Raw genomic sequence first — 14606 nt, forward strand, 5'->3', positions numbered from 1 at the left:
AAACAAAAAAATGGTGCTCACATGATATGGGAGTCACAAAGGAAAGTGCAGTTCTGAGCTCACAAAGAGAAATATTATTTTTTTTTGTTTATTTATTTTTCAAAATCAGACATGAATAAGATTCTTTTCTATTTTTTAATAAGATTCTTTACATGTTGGTAATGACTACTACAATAGATGTGGGACATTGGCAAAACTGGAGTTGAAAATGAGTGACAGCCACCTTCCAAAGACATTTTCAAAGAGGATTAAAGCTGTGTCTCCAAAAACAGTAGCAGGAAGCAAATGTCAGAGAGGTCTTGGCCCAAACTTACTTTTCGGTAACCATTAGTCATTCTCTGACACCTCAAGGGAGATGTCTGGACAACACCACAGAGGTTGAGATGCTTTCTCAGTTGTGCAGTCTTACCCTGGCCTAATGTTTAAAAGCAAAAATAACAGTGGCATACCAGTAAACCACACATCAGTTTCATTTGATATGTGGTAGATAGGACTTGTCCACATTGCATCACTGAGATAGTCCTATCTCCTCATCCAGCAGCCATCCAAGTCTTGGCTGCTGTCTTCTTAGGAACTTAGACAATACACAGCTTGAGAGATTTGGTCCAAATTAAGCACACACATATTTTTTGGCTAATACTTTGAGTTTCCTGTGTGTGTGAGTGGTTTTTTTTCCCCTCAAAAAGTCAAGGACTTTTTGCTTTACATAGTCTCTAATATGAAATAATATGTTTAAAAGTTTTGCTTCTTCACTTTAGTGTTTTCCTTACCCTAAAAGATGGTTTTTATTTAGATAAGAAATCTTCTAGCATGCTTAACTGATAGATTTGTTGTTCCAAAGAGCTCATTTGATGGTGGCGGTTACTATCTGTGTTTAATATTGAGTTGTAAACATCAGATTAAAACTGCACCAGAGTGTTTTAAAAAAACAGAAGTCTATTAATCAGGCTCAGGACAATAAGTAAGGGTATAAGCTGTTTGGCAAAAGAAAGTGCTTTTAAAAACCTATGTTTCCTTTCCAACTTACTCCTCAAGAGAAAATGTTAAATGTTACTCTTTAAATGTGTCACTTCTCATCTAATCCTTACCAAACAGCACTTTGAAAGCTACAAATATTTACTCATAACCATGACTACACTTTAGACTAACATTCCATAAATGCAAAGATAAGTTCCCTTTCTATATTAACATGAACACCTAATTTGTGAATTAATATATGGTCTTTAAAGCTAAAAAATTCTAAATTTTCTACCTTGACATTAGGAAAGAATTTAATTACTAGAAATTTCCTTTAATGAGGGGCATTATCTTTTGAGTAAATTATACCTTTTCTGTGTCCAAAAGAACTTAAAGTTACCTTGCTAAATCAATTATTTCTATAATGAGATTTTTGAAATGGGAAAAAAAACAAAAACAAACTCAAAGAAAAAAATGAAAATATACTAGCTTCTGTTTGATATACTAGAACACATCATAATATAGTTACTGCAAATAAGAATAAAATTTAGTTCTGAGCTTCCTAGTAGTCAAGACAAAAAGGGCAACACAGATTACCAGGTAGTCCTCAATGTCTGGTAAAATTAATTATATGAATTAGGAAAATCAAACAATTATCTAGCATAGCTGAATTATGAAAATAGCTCAATATATGGGGCTTTTTACAAGTTAAATTAGCAACATAAAAGATGGTAACCTCACCAGAAGTTGTGGAATAAGAATGTAAAATTATGCTTCATATGGCTATTTTTGGACTCTCTGAAAGTCTGACTCCATTATATGAAAATGTTCGGCATTTCCTAAGTTTGAATTTTCATTGAAAATCCTGGTCTTTACATTTGAAACACTGTAATTTGTAAGATTTAGTTTAATTCAGTCATTTGAACAAACTGCTTCCAATTTTTTTTCAAAATTTGGTGGGTCTTTATTTTAACGGTCTTCTTTTAATATGTTATTCAATTATATAAAATTTACTTATTTACTGATGTGGTTTTGTGAAGGAAAATTAACTTTGGGTTAGCAAAAATTTGAGGTAAATTTGGAGACATTAACAAGAGCTGAAATATCTATGAAAAGATTGGGTTTCACTATTATTAAAAAAAAAAATCTTCCTGCTTCATAAAAGAAAGATGGACATTTTTAGCCCATAAATTTTTAGGGTTTTGCATTATATGCATGCTGTAATCTGGTGACATCCCTTCCCTCCAGCTGGTGTGATTACACTGCTAATCAAAGCTTAAAAATTCACTATGGCTTAGAAAAGGGATATCTTCACTGTCTATTTACATATTTGGTAGTAGGTAAGAAACTTCACATGGGGTTAAAAATTCTCTTGTCACTGGCGTGAAATTTTAAGCAAAGAGCCAAGATAAAAATATATTTTAATAGCATTGCATCAAGCTGTAATGCATGGTATCAGGTGAATTCTCAAAGTTAGGGTGATAAAAATAGAGAAAGAATTCCCTTCTTTATTGAAAATGTTGCTTGAATACAAGAATTGAAATTACTTATTTCAGGTTTGATGTTTTACCCTGACTGTATAAAAAGCCTTCAGAAGATGCAACATCATCTTAAATACTGTTTCAAAAGTACGCAGTGTTCTCAACGTGTTTCAATGTGCTTTAGAATCAATCCCTTTCCTTTCTTGCCCATGTCTTACAAGCTGTTCTAAACTCATATTCCAAATGTTTGAGCTTCATATTTATGCTAATTCAGAAGTGAAGAAATTTGTGCATCTTCCCTAAAATAAGTTTGAAAATATTAGAATTGTTTCATCTTGGGCCATGCGTCTGCTTTCTGAATTGAGAAACATTGCTATGTCAAGAATGGGCAAAAATGGAGAAGAAAGGAATGCAAGAGGGACGGGTGGAAGAGGAGGAGTGGGGTGGCAAGCCTGTGCTGTCCTATTGGTATTTTGTTATGTAAAAACATTACCTCTGATCTGCATTACTGAAATGTTCTCCTGCCTGCTACCCAAGATCTTTCTCCACATAGCAATCTGAATTATCATTTGAAAATATGAATTAGGCATTACTTCAGATTCCTTAATGGTTTCCTCTTGCACTTAGTTTTGTTGTGTTCAGTCCCTCACTTGTATCCGACGCTTTATGACACCATGGACTGCAGCACGTCCGGCTCCCCATCATTCACTATCTCTAGGAGTTTGCGCAAACTTATGTCATTTGAGTTGATGATGCCATTTTCAAACTCTTTACCATAGCCTACAAGCCATCTGTTCTCTGACTTCTCAAATCACTCTCCCTAGTCTTCACTCTGCTTTTGAAACATGTCAGGACTCTTTCCATTTCAGGGCTCTTGCCCTTGATTTTCTTTGGCCTGAATCACTCTTCTGCCTCTTCTGCTCATTACTGGCTTTTCAGCGTTTAAGTATCAGCTAAAAAATCCCATCGCAGAGTCCTTCCTTGACGAATTCATCTAAAGGAGTCCTATGCCAACCCAGTCAGCTTGTACTGGACTGTCTGTTCATTCATGTCCTCCTAGTACTTAATGCAATCTACACTTACTTCCATTAATGATTTATTTACTTAAGTCTTGTCGCCTTGGATGAGACCATAAGCACCTGGAATGTGGGGTTTTTGTCTGTTTTGGCTGTGTAGTTATTCTCATTGACTTTCACAGTGCCTGGCATAGATTTGGTGCAAGATAAATATTTGCTGAATGAATGAATGAGTGAAATAAAGAACTTGGTATGGCTGGAGTTCTGGGTCTATCTGTGTTTTCTTGAATAAGAGGATAGGAAATTATAAAATTTCTAGGAGTTTTTCTAGAAATTTCCTGGGAAAAATTGCATAGTGGTGAATAGGAATAGAAAGATAGAGCAGGGACCAAATCCTACAGTGTCTTGAATACCATGGAACATAGTTTCTGAAATTACCTCGGTGGTCTCTGGATAGCTATTGAAGGTTTTTCAGTAGTCAATGTATATTTTTGAAATACTGCTTTATTATTTGTTGTGAAAAACCATTTTTGAGTCAGTAGAGTCTGATTCCAACACAATGGACATGAGTTTGAGCAAACTCCCAGAGACAGTGAAGGACAAGGAATCCTGGTGTGCTGCAGTCCACGAGGTCACAAGAATCAGACACAACTTAGTGACTGAACTACAACAGTAAGAGTCTGATTCACTCACCAGTGGAAAGAGTAACTTCCGAACATCAGCAGGGTGTTGATTTAATTAGTTTTTTCCATGCAGCATGGCTGGCAGGAGAATATGTTTGCCTTAGCTCTTCATAGCCTGAGATGAAATGGCTCAGTGCTTCTCAAAGGCATTTCTTACCAGTATTTCTCATAGCACGGTAGAGCAGCAAAGTCCCTTAAAATTGTCATACCGTCTTGTTGAATCATTTTCTTTTCTCCAGCTGTTCTTTATTTTACAGTTTATATTTCTAATGCATTAGAGTTACTCTCTCCTGTGGGTATATTTTAATTTGTTCTTAAAGGAAATCCAGTTTGAAGCCTTTAAAAGCAGTTAGCTTCTTATTTGTTTCAGTGGAATAGTGGGTAGAGGCTTCCTTAGCTGAAACCTAATACTTATAAGACCCTATAATAATCTCCATCTAACAGTGCAGCTGCATATGTAGCATATACATGTTCACCTGGACTTTTTCTACCGTGTTAGGTGTGTGTCTAATTTCTAAAAAGGTGTGCACAGATATCAGGCTTCCAGTTAAAATAATGGGCTGTTTTATAGTCTCTGGCAGGCAGTGCTAGTTTCCTGAACCGGTTCACAATAATTTAAAAGCCAGTTTTATGGATTAAATTTAAGTCATTGAATCTTCTTTATATTTATATTGGAGAACATGGGATTATGTTTAATAATGGGCTATAAATGGGGAAAGCACCAAATAAGCAAAAGACTAATGTGGTCAAATTTAAGAGAAGGAACCAATTTGTCAGTGTTGGCTGACCATTTTCAAGAGCTATTGAATCACATTCATCAGTGATAACCAGTATTGGAAGCTCTCAGTGTGAATAATAGCTTCAGAGATTTTGCTATTAAGCTTCCATCTTTTTAGTCCATTATAACCTGTGAAGAACACTCATATGTAATGTACCTTTTGATGTGTGTGTAAATATTTGCTTCTTAGAACTTGTTTTTATCTTTACTTGGACGTATCATAGACATCATCTATTTATAAAGTAGATGGGAAAAAAAAGATAAACAAGTCCTGTGGTTCCTATCCTCAGAGAGCTTTACTAGAAGTAACCAGTACAGTCAACTAAGAGCCATGCACAGCAAAGTTTGTTAAGTGTCAGTAGAACAATAAGGGTAAGATTATAAGCAGTGCTTGACTATAGCTTTAGGGTTGAGAAAGAATCTCTTAGAGAAGCCAGGATTTAAGCTTGCCTTTATAGGATATGTTAGATCTCAATAAGAGAAGACCAATCAACAAAGGATCTCAAGATCAGGCTACAGTCTAAGCAAAACATGAAGGTAGGAAGGTGAAAAATACATAAAACTTTATCTGTGTTCATTCAATATTAATGGCCGGTGTTATAAAACTAGAGTGTGTCAATGCTAACCTGTTATGTTCATAACTTATAGTAGACTCTTAACTGGAGGCCTTTTTCACTGACCACCGGTACCTTATTATATCCTCATAAATTATATTTTTATGGCAGTTGCAGACTATACATACTCAGCATTAATATATTTACATCCTTGAAATTAATAGATCATATATAAATTGTATCCTGTTATTTATTTTTTCAAGGTTTTAGTGATTCCTGAAGGCCTATCAATAAATCCTTCCAAAGTCCTATGTAGTATCAATAAATTCTTCCAAAATCCTATGTAGTAGGTGGTGTTATGGGGGTTTCTTAATGTAGAACCAAGACACAAATGTTTAAATGACTTTTTTCAGGTTCATTTGTTCAGTCAGTGTACACATATACCCAATTTAGAACCTATTCCTCTTCCTCTGTATCTATATATTTGTCATTATGTAGAGTCCATATAATTCATATTTGTATGAGTTGGTGTGTGAGTAATTGAGGAAATTTTAATTAATGAAGAAACAAGAAATCCTAAATTAGTGATTTTTGACAGCAAAAATAATGATTGAAACCACAGAAGTGAGAACAAGGGTGAAGGTGGCAGGCAAAGCTGGTATCAGGGAAGATTTAATGGAGGGAGGAGCGGTAGCTAAGAATATGCAAATTACAAAGGGAAGTTTTATATTATGGGGCAAAGATACGGATGCCCAATCTTATAATAGAGCAGTTTATATTTTCTATAGTGATGGATAAGATTCTTTATATATCATGAAATAGCTCAGGGTTTCTTACAGATACTTGAGGGCCAGACTGTCAAAAGCCAACTCAGTTGAATATTTTATGTCTTCCATGATTCCATATCTACTTGTTCCGTAACAGTGAATTTCTTTTCTCTACACTTCAAAGTAGACTTAATGTAATTTGTATTTCATTGTGAAAATGACTAGTGCTAGTGTAGACTGAACCGAACTGAACTGAGTGTGAATATTCACTTTTATGAATTGAGGCCAGACTCTGTCTGTAGATATTCTCCATGGAGAAAACATAGGACAAAATTATTAAACCAAGTAAATTTAATTCCATTTTGTGTAAAAAAAAAAAGCATCATTGCATGATACATGGGGAACAGCATATTAAGTGGTTTAAGAGAAGGTTTATAGTGTCTTTGTATTTTATTAAAAATCCTTCCTTTTGTATTAATAAGAATCCAAGTTGTAAGTTTGGAATCAATTTCTTAATCAAAGGAATATAGTAGTACATTTTTTGTACTATATTTAGCATCTCGTATGGATTGGAATAACTAATTCTTTTAAAATTTGTGTTCTTCATATTCTAAAGCCTTTATAACAAACTTGGTGTAGTGGACGTAACCCCAATCTCATACTTCAGAAAGTCACAGTTTATTCTTCTATTGTCAGGATTAAAGGCAAAAGGAACAAAAAGAAACTCAGAGAAAAAAGACAAAAATTTTGAAAATGTGAATCAGACATGGCACAGCATTGGCAGTTTTTAATTTTGATCAGTCACAAAACAAATGGAAGCATGTAGATTCAATTTGCCAGGAAACACAGATGGCTTCAAACTGAGGGAGAAGAGAACAAACTTAGAACCAAGCACATTTATCCATTTTCACCATAGCCAAAATCCCCATACCCACATATCATTTTAGGAGCACTTGTTTATTAACCTCCTGCCCTTTAGTTTGGAGACTGGGTGGAGGGAATGAACCCAGCCCTGGAACTTTCAGTCTGTGAACCCTTGGACTGGTACTGAATGTGGTTTAGAAATATTTGCCTTCATTTGGTCCTTTTTTTCCCCCTCTTTATAGCTTAACCAGATGGAAAAGGCAGCGGCAGCAGCACACACATTTTTCATGGCCAACCCCGAGCACATGGAAATGCAGCAGAGCATTGAGAATTACAGAACGATGGCGGGCGTTGAAGACCTCCAACTGGTAGACCAGGAGGCCAGACCACACCTGGTGAGCTTTGGGGGTCCTGCACTAACCACGAGGAGCTAAGTGCTACCAAGGTTCAATGGGTTCAGAGCAAATTCCTGTGAGTGGATATCTCACATTGATTCTCAATTTCCAATACAATATCATTTTTATACTTTAAGAGTCTCTAGATGAAACATTGTAGTTCAGGGTTAAAAATATTGAGAGAGAAATGAAAATTAACTTAGAAAAGCAATATGATATGGTGAAAAGTAAGACATGAAGTAAATATGTGTAGCCCTTTCTGAGCTTCAGCGTTCCCCTATGCCCCTATGCTTCCCACCCTCAGCACTTTAATTCTACCCACTAGAGTTGAAACCCATGTGAAATGCTCAAAGTCACCCCATGATTTCCCAGCAACCAATTCAGTGGCTTTTCCAGGGCACCCATACTTTTCAAATTTTGATTTTTTAAAAACTACATAAAGCTGAAACAGAAGCAGGAAGCTGAAGCTCCAATACTTTTGTCACCTAATGGAAAGAGCCGACTCATTGGGAAAGATCCTGATGCTGGGAAAGATCGAGGGCAGGAGGAGAAGCAGATGACAAAGGATGAGATGATTGGATGGCATCACTGACTCACTGGACACGAGTTTGAGCAAACTCTGGGAGACAATGAAGAACAGGGAAGCCTGGCATGTTGCAGTCCAGCGGTTGCAAAAGGTTGGACATGACTTAGTGACTGAAAAATAACAACAAAGCTACACAATTATTCCCTCCCAGGAGGCTCAGTGGCAAAGAATGCAGAATTCACATGTCTCCTGTGAATGCAGATGTGGGTTCAATTCCTGGGGCAGGAAGATCCCCCAAGGACATTTCTTATCCCCCAAGAAATGACAACCCTCTCTAGTATTCTTGTCTGGAAAGTTCCATGGACAAGGGAGCTTGAAGGGCTACAGTTCATGGGGTCACAAGGAGTCTGACAGGACTGAGCGACTGAGCATCAAGTCGGTTCAGTCGCTCAGTCATTTCAAACTCTTTGTGACCACATGGACTGCAGCATGCTAAGCTTCCCTATCCATCACCAACTCCTGGAGCCTGCTCAAACTCATGTCCATCGAGTCAGTGACATCATCCAACCATGTCACCCTCTGTTGCCCCCTTCTCCTCTCGCCTTCAATCTTTCACAGCATCAGGGTCTTTTCCAGTGAGCCATCCAACCGTCTCATCCTCTGTTGTCCCCTTCTCCTCCCGCTCTCAATCTTTCCCAGCATTGGGGTCTTTTCCAATGAGTCAGCTCTTTGCATTAGGTGGCCAAAGTATTGGAGCTTCAGTTTCAGCATCAGTCCTTCTAATGAATATTCAGGACTGATTTTCTTGAGGATTGAGTGGTTTGATCTCCTTGCAGTCCAAGGGACTCTCAAGACTCTTCTCCAACACCACAGTTCAAAAGCATCAATTCTTTGGCATTCAGCCTTCTTACCTCCATACATGGCTACTGGAAAAATCATAGCTTTGACTATATGAACCTTTGTCCGCAAAGTAATGTCTCTACTTTTTAAAATGCTCTCTAGGTTTGTCATAGCTTCTCTTCTAAGAGGCAATCATCTTTTAATTTCATGGCTGAAGTCACTATCTGCAGTGATTTTTGAAGTCCAAGAAGACAAAGTCTGTCACTGTTTTCCATTGTTTCCCCACCTATTTGCCATGAAGTGATGGGACCAGATGCCATGATCTTAGTTTTTTGAATGTTGGGTTTTAAGCCAGCTTTTTGTCTCCTCTTTCACTTTCCTCAAGAGGCTCCTCAGTACCTCTTTGCTTTCTGCCATGCAGAGACTGAGCATGCATGCATACAATTATTCCTTTAAATGAAATCACCATTCTCAAAGTATGGCCTTCAAGGGACTGAAGAAAAGAGAGGGAGGTTTTAGATGGAAGTCCTTTTTCCTCATTTTTAAACAATTGAACCAGGCTTGGAAATGAGCATCTCATCCATCCACATCAGTCTTGCTGCACTTGGTTGCATAGCCCTACCAACATTCAAACAGGTTAGAAATCAAAGTCTTGAGTGATCTCAGGAAGAAAATGAAATTGATTGATGCCACAGCAATAGGCTTACTCAGTCAATCCCTTCTCATTTATAATGAGTTGAAGCCAGCGACTGAACTGAACTGAACTGAACTGAAGCCAGAGCAGTTACCCTTTATCTCCCAGTGTGACCCTTTATCTTCCACAGTGAAAGAATCCCTGCCCCACCTCCTAAGTGATCTAGAATCTGCCTGTCTCTTGCCATTCAAGTTCTTCTTGGGTGAGATCTTAGAAAATTTTATTTTTTCTGTTTCTTTACAGGAGAGTTACAGTGCAGGAGTCAAGCATTATGAAGCTGATGACTTTGAACTAGCTATCAAGTACTTTGAACAAGCTTTAAGAGAATATTTCAATGAAGACATGGAGTGCAGAGCCCTGTGTGAGGGGCCTCAGAGATTTGAGGAATATGAATACCTAGGGTACAAAGCTGGTCTCTATGAAGCCATTGCAGGTAAAGATAATTTTTTCTTTGATTTCCTGATTGTAGAAACACTAGATGCCAGACTGTTCCAACAATGTAGATGTATTGTAAAAATCAAATAGTGTAAAAAGATTCTTATGTACATATTGCATCATGTCTCCCAGAATTACTTTCCCTACTTTAAATTTTGGTGACTGTGCTCCCAAGATTTTTCGTGTGCATACTTAAATATCTATGTATTTATTATAATTATTATTTCATTTTTATTAAAATAAGTCAATATTATAAATAATGGTTTTCAGTATATGTTTTGTTTTTGTTTTACTTTATGCTTAACAACATATTGTGGATTTCTTCTCATGTAAGTACATGTAGATCTACCTAATGGCATTATATGGGGAAAGCATAATTTATTTGACTAGTTTTTTACTAATGAATATCAAGAAAGTTACAATGTTTCATTATGTTTAACTATGTTAAACATTGTGTTTCATTATGTTTTCATTATTTTTCATGTAGTAGTGAATACCTTTGTATAGTTTTCTTCAATTACTTAAATGAATAACTTATTACATACAGAAATTTAATATATCACAAAATGACATTTAAAATACTAAGTGCATTACACATTAACTGGGGAGGTTAACTAGTTAACCTAACCTAACTTTATGGTGGGAATTGAGTTCTCTGCTGCATATGAAAAAAATGCACAAAAACAAATTGTATTATACTAATAATATATTAAAAAATAGAACTGTTAGAAGAAAATGTAAGAGAATATTAGTATAACAAAAGGATAGTTCTTAGACAAAAGATGAGAAGTTTGAAGAAAAAGAATTTAAAAGATTGACAAACACAAAAGATACTATAAATCAAGTTGACTTTTAGTGGTAAGTGGAAAAGTTGCAAAATGTTTATAGATAAACAGTTAATATCACTAATATTTAAACAGTCTGTGAATTATTATTAGTAGCAGTTTATTTTTGCTTGTTGGTAGTAATAACAATAAGTAACATTTTTTAGCAGTTGCAGTACACATTTTATATAGTTATATCACTTTTATATTTCTTTTAATCCTCTAAACAACTCCCTATGGGTATTGTTATTCAACCTCCTCTCCCCTTTTAAATGAGGATTTAGACCTCAGAAAGATTAAGTAATGGTATTAAGGTGAAGTTGATAATCAAACCTAGGATTTTCTCACTCTGTAGCCCATACTTTGAAGATCTACACAGCTGAAATATTGGCAAAGTTTATTTAGTCAATAATAAATATTTAATGCATATTTGTTGAGTGCATACTATGTTCCAAGCTATAAAAGCATGAAAAAAAGTGTTCACCTGCACACAGACTCATAGAAATCCAAATTAATAAAGTCAATTTTCTTTCCCCAACTTCCAGTGTTTTCTGTCTTCATCAAAAGCATCACTCATTTAGTAGATCAAACCAAAGCCCTAGATATCTTTAACTCTCACATTTCCTTCAATTCCTATTTGAATGAATAGGGGAGAGGGAATCCCTCTCACTTGTTACTAAACTTTGATAGAGACTGCTTCCTAATAGCATTTAAGGTTTCCTAATTTGTTCCACTCCTTTTGCTACTTCTCCAGTTCAAATCAGCAGTGTATTTTAACTAATCCATTGTGATAGCCTCCCTCCTGGTCCTCATGTTCTGACCAGGTTTTATTCTGTAGAGCAGACAGGACAGTTTTCAAAAAATGGAAATTCTGTTTATAGACATACTGACACCCCAGTGGCTTCCACTGCGCTTGAAATCCAAAACCTTTAACAAAGACTTTCATCACTGCATAGTAGTGTGCATTTCCTTCCTCTGTCTTTTTCTCTCTTTAATCCACTCCTGCTGTACTTCTTTTAATTCCTAGGGTATGTCATACTCGTTTCCACTCATAGAAAATTGAAAATATTTTCTATCACTTGGTTATTGTCAATCTTCTTAAGTACTTAATCCTCACTGCCTACTTATGGTAGTGGTGGTTTAGTTACTAAGTTGTGTCTGACTCTTGTGACCCCATGGTCTGTCACCCACCAAGCTCCTTTGTCCACAAGATTTCCCCGGAAAGAATGCTAGAGTGGGTTTCCATTTTCTTCTCCATAGCCTACTTACAGTGACTGGCAGATAGCAGGTGTTCGGTGAATATTTGTTAAATGAATGGGTGGAAGGAAGGAAAGAAGAAAGGGATGAGGGAAAGAAGAAAGGAGATGACATATCCATCAATCATATTGCAAACATTAAAAGGGCTAATAATACTCTGTATTTGTGAAAATATAAGTCAAATTGTTGAGGTTTTTTAGTGGGGTGATTAGGAAATGTCTATCAAAATTTAAAAATGTCTATCAAAATAATTAGGAAACTGTCTATCAGTTTAGGAAGTAAACTGAAAATCAATTTGCATTTGTTTGGCCTATGTTTTTTTAACATTTTAGAAATGTATGTGCCTACACATTTCAAACTGATTGCCCTAATAAGTCTAGTTATAATATGTCATGATGCAAAGGTTGTTGTTCAGTCGCTAAGTTGTGTCTGACTCTTTGCAACCCAATGGACTGTAGCATTCCAGGCTCCTCTGTCTTCCACTATCTTCCAGAGTTTGCTCAAACTCATGTCCATTGAGTCAGTGATGCTATCTAACCACTAACCATCTCATGCTCTGCCACCCCCTTCTCATTTTCAATCTTTCCCAGCATCCATCTTTTCCAATGACTTGGCTCTTCACATCAGGTGGCCAAAGTACTGGAGCTTCAGCTTCAGCAAAGCATTCAGTCCTTCTAGTGAATATTCAGGGTTGATTTCCTGTAGGATTGACTAGTTGCATCTCCTTGCAGTCAAAGGGACTGTCAAAAGTTTTCTCCAGTGACACCATTCAAAAGCATCTTCAGTGCTCAGCTTTCTTTATGGACCAACTCACATCATAGCTTTTACTATATGGACCTTTGTCAGCAAAGTAACGCCTCTGCTTTTTAATAGCTATCTAGGTTTTTCATAGTTTTCTTCCAAGGAGCAAGTGTCTTTTTTTTTAATCAATTTATTTTAATTGGAGGATAATTACTTTACAATATTGTGTTGGTTTTTGCCATACATCAATGTGAATTGGTCACAAGTATACATGCATCCCACACATCCTGAACCCCCCTTCCTTCTCCCTCCCTACCCTATCCCTCTGGGTTTTCCCAGAGCACTGAATTTGGGTGCCCTGCTTCATGCATCAAATTTATACTAGTCATCTATTTTATATATGGTAATGTACATGTTTCAGTGCTGTTCTCTCAAATCATCCCACCCTTGCCTTCTCCCACTGAGTCCAAAAGTCTGTTCTTTACATCTGTGTCTCCTTTGCTTAGTTTTATGGCTGCAGTCACTGTCTGCAGTGATTTTAGAGCCCAAGAAAATAAGATCTCTCACTGTTTCCACTTTTTTCCTTTTCTATGTGCCATACAGACTATTTGATACAGCCTCTATTTGATACAGACTGGTATCAAGATTGTTGGGAGAAATGTCAACAACCTCAGATATGCAGATGATGTCTCTCTAATGGCAGATAGTAAAGAGGAATTAAAGAGCCTCTTGTTGAGGATGAAAAAGGAGAGTGAAAAAGCTGGCTTAAAATTCAACAGCAAAAAACTAAGATCATAGTATCTGTTCCCAACACTTACTGGCAAATAGAAGGGGAAAAAGTGGAAGCAGAGACATTTTTTTCTACCCCTTTGGGCTCCAAAATCACTGCTGACATTGACTGCGATCATGGAATTAAAACACACTTGTTCCTTGGAAGGACAAACCTAGACAGCCTATTAAAAAGCAGTGACATCACTTTGCCAACAAAGGTCCCTGTAGTCAAACCTATGGCTTTTCCAGTAGTCATGTGCAGAAGTGAGAGTTGAACCATAAAGAAGGCTGAGCACTGAATAACTAATGCTTTTGAACTGTGGTGCTGGAGAAGACCTTTGAGAGTCCGTTGCACTACAAGGAGAATCAAACCAGTAAATCCTAAAAGAAATCAACCCTGAATATTCATTGGAAAGACTGATGTTGAAGGTGAAACTCCAGTACTTTGTCACCTAATGTGAAGAGTTGACTCAGAAAAGACTCTGATGCTGGGAAAGATTGAAGGCAAAAGGAGAAGAGGACGGCAGGGCATGAGATGGTTAGATAGAATCACTGACTCAATGGACATGAATTTGAACAAACTCTGGGAGATGGTGGAGGACAGGAAAGCCAGAGATGCTGTAGTCCGTGGGGTTGCAAAAGAGTCGGACATGACTTAGTGACTGAACAATGATAACAACAATGGGACTGGATGCCATGATTTTAGTATTTTTTAATGTTGGGTTTCAAGTTAGCTTTTTCACTTTCCTCTTTCACCCTCATCAAGAAGCTGTGTAGTTCCTCTTAACTTTTTGCCATGAGAGTATTTTCTGCCTATCTGAGATTATTGGTATTTCCCCCCTTGGCAATCTTGATTCCAGCCCAGCATTTCACATGCTCTATTTCTCATAGACGTTAAATAAATAGGGTGACAGTACACAGCCCTGTTGTACTCCTTTCCTAAGTTTGAAGCAGTCCATTGTTCTGTGTCCAGTTCTTGCTTCTGGACCCACATAAAGTTTTCTCAGGAGACAGCTAAGATGG

At 36.8% G+C, this 14606-nt stretch overlaps 1 protein-coding gene across 1 annotated transcript in view; it reads left to right on the plus strand.

Moving 5' to 3' along the window:
• P3H2 (prolyl 3-hydroxylase 2) overlaps positions 1 to 14606 on the plus strand; it is a 175507-nt gene that overhangs the window by 112972 nt on the left and 47929 nt on the right. The window contains exons 2-3 of the mRNA XM_070466245.1: positions 7343 to 7495; positions 9799 to 9988. Coding sequence (XP_070322346.1) covers positions 7343 to 7495; positions 9799 to 9988 — 343 coding nt within the window. The remainder of the gene's footprint in view (positions 1 to 7342; positions 7496 to 9798; positions 9989 to 14606) is intronic.

This window comes from Odocoileus virginianus, chromosome 4, assembly GCF_023699985.2.
Source record: "Odocoileus virginianus isolate 20LAN1187 ecotype Illinois chromosome 4, Ovbor_1.2, whole genome shotgun sequence".
NCBI lineage: Eukaryota > Metazoa > Chordata > Mammalia > Artiodactyla > Cervidae > Odocoileus > Odocoileus virginianus.